The sequence below is a fragment of the Esox lucius genome, chromosome 9 (assembly GCF_011004845.1).
Source record: "Esox lucius isolate fEsoLuc1 chromosome 9, fEsoLuc1.pri, whole genome shotgun sequence".
Lineage (NCBI taxonomy): Eukaryota > Metazoa > Chordata > Actinopteri > Esociformes > Esocidae > Esox > Esox lucius.
In genome coordinates this window covers 7560174-7566598 of record NC_047577.1, presented here as the reverse complement: position 1 = coordinate 7566598, position 6425 = coordinate 7560174, and the positions used below count along the sequence as shown (strand labels likewise).

The window sequence follows — 6425 nt, the reverse complement described above, 5'->3', positions numbered from 1 at the left end:
ACAGAAGCTGTGTTGGTGGTCTTTCTCTGGTCAGTGACGGGCAGGATATGATCATTTATGTCGCCCGGTTTATCAACCTACAGACTTTTATATACAGTTTAAGGGAGCTCATTTTAGAAGTATGTCTCACTTTCAGTGCCACAGGTATTGTAATGTTGCCCATAGTATGGTAACATAGTACCACATCAGACATTCATGAAGTGACAGAGGTGCAGTCCATGAATATTTGACCCGTTCCATGTAGATCTCAGAGGGGAAGGCAAGATGTTTTTAAAGCATGCCAAAGCAGTTGCATTAGTCACATGATTTCTGCACATGGGATGGGGTTTTGCTCGTACGATCTATGGCCAAACAGAGAAAGACACCAGCTGTATATTTTCCATTAACAAACGGTAATTTCCATTAACAGTAATGGTGTTCTGATCATCGTTTAAGGAAGGAAAGGGCCGTTCTGCTTCAGTTACTTCTTGCTCCGACAAGCTAATATCAACCACAGAACAAACACTTATTTCTGTCACTTGGTTTCAGAAGCGCTAGCAACTTGACTGACTGATGTGCCACAAGACCTCTTCAGATCATAATGTGAGTGATGACATTGCAGGCTTGATGTTATTTTAATTTCATTTGTTTTATAAGTGAGTAATATACTATGGGTTTTGTACGGTATCATTTAAAAAGTAAATGAGCTACTGGTGTTTGTGGTGTTGATGAAGATGTTGATGATATCTATGAAATGTTCTTTTGAATTCACAGCATTTCTGTAAACAGACAAAGAAAGACATCGGACACTTCAGACACAATACGTACATGGAGAATAGACAGACATACAGTACATAGAGTATTCACATGAACAATCAAACAATACAATGCAATAGACATACATACATTGAGTATTCATATAAATAGCCATACTAAACAATATCATACAAAACAAAGTTAGCCTGGTTCATTTTCTGTAATGTCTTCCCGTACACCATCTACAGTTTACACTTCTGAATGTTAGATGTAGTGACTCACAGTTATATAGTGAGTTGTTGTTCATGTGTTTCTAAGACAACAGGGACGGAGATACAACAATGTCCTTGAGATCAACAGGAAGTGTGTTGGTGGTCTTTCTCTTCACTGTAACAGGTATGTACTCTTGAACATGATCTGTTTATCAACACACATTTGCCAAAGTGAAAATCAAATATTATTCTGGTGTGTTTTGTCTTAAATATTTTTCTTGAACATCATCAGTATCCATCTGTTTCCATCCCCACAACTACGCCAACAAAGTGGGGCCAAACCCAGATGTCAGAATGATCCAAAAGGTGCCAGATACCAGTGCAAAAGAAATCCCCTTGTGATATGTCTGACTGTGTTTCAGTGGTACTGGGTCAGGATAACTGGGGTGTGACCTACTCCTCTCAGAGGATCTGTGCCTTGAAGGGGTCAACAGTGGACCTGTCCTGCTCTTTCACATATCCCAGTGGTTACACAGTCACAGCAACTGAATGGTATTACTGGAAATGGATCTGGACTAAAATCCCAGATAAGTATATTGGTCATGTATTGTACCTTGGGAATAAGGATAAAGACTGCACCCTGAGAATCACAGACCTGAGAGAGGAGGACTCAACATTATATTACTTCAGTTTTAAAACTGGATATTCATGGATATCAGGCTCCTCTGTCTACCTGACTGTCACAGGTACTGGAACTTTAGTAAATATAATGTGTTCACGTACAACATCTGTATAGTTAACACAAAAATAAATAATGATATGAATTCAGGCCTTTCATGGTTTATTTGACAGCTAACACTGAAAGATAAAAGAGTTTCAAAGGAATTCATTTTCACTGAAAACATTTTCTTATTGAGTTGAACTGATGCTAATATAGATGGTGTACAGGTAGATAATGTCTGTTAATATAGATGGTGTACAGGTAGATAATGTCTGCTAATATAGACAGTGTACAGTTAGATAATGTCTGCTAGATCAGGGCTGATTTATACACCAAGCTTATATTGTTTGACTAACTAAAGTTCCACAATTGTTTTTATAACATGTCCCTTCAGATCTTCAGGTGCAATTGGGAGAACGATACAATAAGAAGACACTGACCTGTATCACATCCTGTTCTCTGACTGGTAACACCACCTACATCTGGTACAAGAACGGACAACAGATAGATGAGAGCTCCTCCCCCCAGTACAAAGACCCAGTCTCCAGTAACTATATAGACAGTTACTCCTGTTCTGTTAAAGGTCATGAGGATCTTCATTCTTCTACAGTGTGTGAGTGTTTATTTAATATATAATGTTAACACTATAAACTCTGTGTTGGTTTCACTTTCATGTGAGAACTGTAAGCATTAATACAAATAACAGAGAAAATATTACAGAATGTTTACATCATTGTGTTTCAGGTATCTTTGGTCAGTACTGCAACATATTAAAATACACTAAGAGGAAAATCTGTGCCTTGAAGGGGTCATCAGTGGACATATCCTGTACTTATGCTGGTTATTATTATGTCACATCATCACTGTGGTTTAGTCCTAAACAGAGTGGTAGGGGGAGCGATAAGTTGATCCCTGAGGACCTAACCACAGACCCAGGGTATGCAGGTCGGGTGGAGTATCCTTACCAAGAGAGTAGAAGATACAGTGGTCCCTTCACCCTGAGAATCACAGATCTGAGAGAGGAGGACTCAGCTGAGTATCGTTTCACTTTTAAAACTAACTACTTTGAATGGGGTCAAAGTTTCCCTGGAACAACTCTGACTGTCACAGGTAAAACTGAGCACATGATTATTTGTACATTCATTGAATTCTATCTGCTGTCTGGTTTCTTTTCTTTTAGTCAATATCACTTATCTGGTCAATGTCATTGTAATTTACTCTGTATTCAGATCTACAGGTGAAGATGAGTCCTGCTACAGTGACTGAGGGACAGAATGTAACACTGACCTGTATCACATCCTGTCCTCTGACTGACAACCCCACCTACATCTGGTACAAGAATGAACAACCTGTTCAAGAGGAAACTTCCAGCTCGTATGTTCACTACTTCAGTGAAAGAGACAGTTACTCCTGTGGTGTTAAAGGCCATGATATCCTCCGATCTCCTGCAATGTGTGAGTGTGGACATCATTGTACGAATACAATTCTTTGTCGTTGCAAGTTAAGGAATTCATATATTTCAATATTCAATCTTTATTTTACCTACCATCAACCCCTGACAATTAACATCATCTAATTCTCTAGTGATAGATATGGTTAAAGAGCCTTTGGAAGTTATTCTTTACCCACATTTTGTAGTTAAGACTTGAGACTGAATTCATAATTTATTATATACTTTTTTTCTGCCCTCAATCCATGCAAAAAAACACTTATAATGACAAAGCGTGAAAAGATCTTTAGCTATTTTTTGGGTAAATAAAACACTGAAATATCGATCAAACGTAAGTATTCAGACCCTTTATTCAGACTTTCTAGAAGCTCCTTATGCAGCAATGATCATGACCATTACTGGTCCACTTCCATCATCCTGCACTCCTTCACACCAACCGCATCCACCACAACCGGTTCCACCACGACCGGTTTCACCTTCACCCCAACCGGATCCATCTCAACCGGTTCCACCTTCACCCTGACTGGATCCACCACGACTGGTTCCAACTTAACACCGACCTGATCAACTACAACTGGCCAGCTTCAAACTGCCTGGTTCTACATCGACTGGTTCATCCTTCCCATTGACCGAATCCACTACGACCGGTTCCACTTTCAAAACGACTGGTTCCACCACGATCGGTTCCACCTTCAAACCGACCGGATCCACCTTAGCATTTACCATTTCCACCACGACCGGTTCCACCTTAACACCGACCGGTTCCACCTTCAGACCGACCGGTTCCACTTTCCACCACGCCCCTCATCACCTGAATATTGATGACCTGTGTTGAGACCAGTCCCTGCTCTGTTTCCATGTATATTCAGTTCAGTTCTCATTGCTGTTGTGAGGTATTTTTGGTCTCTGTGCAACTATACCAAGCAGTTTCTTGGCATATTTTAATTATTCACCTGTGTATCAGACCTGTGCTACCTGTGTTTTAACCTCGTCTAGCTCTTTGGTTCCTTTGCTCCTGCTGATTTTGGTTTTCCCCTGTCTGTGTATTCGTGACGGCAATCAAGTCTTGTTGAACAAGGCTACCAGTTTTGCACAGCTGGATTTGGGGAGTTTCTCCCATTCTTTCTTATAGATCCACCCAAACTCTTTCAGATCTATAAGATAGGGAGTTTAAAAAAATCAACACTGCTGACAGTTTGCATCAACACTGCTGACAGTTTGCATCAATACTGCTGACAGTTTGCATCAACACTGCTGACAGTTTGCATCAACACTGCTGACAGTTTGCATCAACACTGCTGACAGTTTGCATCAACACTGCTGACAGTTTGCATCAACACTGCTGACAGTTTGCATCAACACTGCTGACAGTTTGCATCAACACTGCTGACAGTTTGCATCAACACTGCTGACAGTTTGCATCAAAACTGCTGACAGTTTGCATCAACACTGCTGACAGTTTGCATCAACACTGCTGACAGTTTGCATCAACACTGCTGACAGTTTGCATCAACAATGCTGACAGTTTGCATCAACACTGCTGACAGTTTGCATCAACACGGCTGACAGTTTGCATCAACACTGCTGACAGTTTCTTCATGACTTGAAGAAACTACTGACAATTGTCGGACCGTGTCTGTGCATTCCTAAATAATGTACAGTAGATGAGCTATTTCATTATTTTTATAAAAAGGCAAGCATTAAAAAGATGTTTTCACTTTGTCATTATGGAGTGTGTAGATGGATGGAAAAACATTAATCTTTTATTTGATTATAAATATACAACACAACATACTGTGTGCATGATTTTATATCCAGATGTATACATAGAAATGTGTTCTATTGTCTATTTGTCATCTCAGGTCAGAAGTGTTGGAGTGTGACTTACACCTCTCAGAGTATCTGTGTCTTGAAGGGGTCATCAGTGGACATATCCTGTTCTTACACTTATCCCAGTTATCATGAGGTCAAGAAAACTTTCTGGTTCACTAAATGGGATCCTGGTAAGGAGCCTGAAGATTTAATCTTGGTACCAGGGAATGAGGGTCATATAGATTACCATGGAGATAAGAAGAATGACTGTACCCTGAGAATCACAGACCTCAGATTAACTGACTCCTCTGAGTACAGGTTTAGATTCATTACATCTGGAGGACACTTTTCTGGCTCCCCTGTCTCCCTGACTGTCACAGGTAATCTGTCACACCTGTTTTACCATGTTGATAGTATACCTCTGCCGGTGCAGGTTAAATAAAAACATTTGTGCTGGTCGCCACATGGCCTCGTTCAACACCTCATCCTAGGTATTGCAGCAATTCACCCACTATGCTGTACTTTATTTTCCCCTAGATGTTGTGTTGGAGATGGAGCCTACATCTGTGTCAGAGGGGAACAGGGTCACTCTGACATGTACAACTAAATGTAGTCTGGACCCCAACCCAGAATACAGTTGGTATAAGAATGGACAGCCTATAGAAAACACCAACACCAAATCTACTGTCCATATCCTCTCAGTCAGCAGTGAAGATGCAGGCAGATACTCCTGTGGTGTCAAAGGTCATGAGACTCTCTTCTCTCCTGAAGAAACTCTCAGTGTCACATGTGAGTACACAACATACTTGGGTTGAATATATAAAATATATCATGTGTATGCATAAATTGGACACACCTACAATTTCTTTTCTTTTTACTATTTTCCACATTGTTGAATAATATAAAAAATATCAAAACTGTAGAATAACATATGTAGAATCGTCTAGTAACCCAAAACTCTACTGTAGATTCTTCAAAGTATCCTCCCTTTGCACTGATGACAGCGTTGCACAATCTTTGCATTCTCTCAAACCTTAAAGGCTTTTTGTTGAGTTTTATTTGTTTATTTCTTGGGGAGATTTTTACATTGAAAACTTAACAATTAAGCTAAGAAAATTATGTTTCATGTATTGGACAGTGATATTCTTGGCTTTAATTAATCCCTACGTTTATAAAAAAAAATAAAAAATGTCCCCCAGATGGCCCAAAGAACACCTCAGTGTCAGTCAGTCCCTCTGGTGAAATAGTGGAGGGCAGTTCAGTGACTCTGACCTGCAGCAGTGATGCCAACCCACCTGTGGACAAATACATCTGGTACAAGAAGACTGTAACCTCACCAAAAGCATCAGAACAGAGTTACAGCATCACTAACATCAGACCCGAGGACAGTGGAGAATATCACTGTGAGGCTGAGAATAAATATGGACGTCTCAACTCTTCAAGTGTTTTTGTGGATGTACATTGTAAGTAAACCAAACATTACCATCTGATGTTT

General features: G+C 40.0%; 1 protein-coding gene across 1 annotated transcript in view; it reads left to right on the top strand.

Annotated features, from left to right (window-relative positions):
* Nucleotides 1-450: 450 nt before the first annotated feature.
* Nucleotides 451-6425, top strand: part of LOC105030138 (sialoadhesin-like) — a 31203-nt gene continuing 25228 nt past the window's right edge. Inside the window, exons 1-8 of the mRNA XM_034294474.1 lie at nucleotides 451-582; nucleotides 1061-1131; nucleotides 1370-1693; nucleotides 2063-2281; nucleotides 2413-2778; nucleotides 2898-3122; nucleotides 4981-5310; nucleotides 5468-5719. Of these exons, the coding sequence (XP_034150365.1) occupies nucleotides 581-582; nucleotides 1061-1131; nucleotides 1370-1693; nucleotides 2063-2281; nucleotides 2413-2778; nucleotides 2898-3122; nucleotides 4981-5310; nucleotides 5468-5719 (1789 nt within the window). The 5' untranslated portion in view covers nucleotides 451-580. The remainder of the gene's footprint in view (nucleotides 583-1060; nucleotides 1132-1369; nucleotides 1694-2062; nucleotides 2282-2412; nucleotides 2779-2897; nucleotides 3123-4980; nucleotides 5311-5467; nucleotides 5720-6425) is intronic.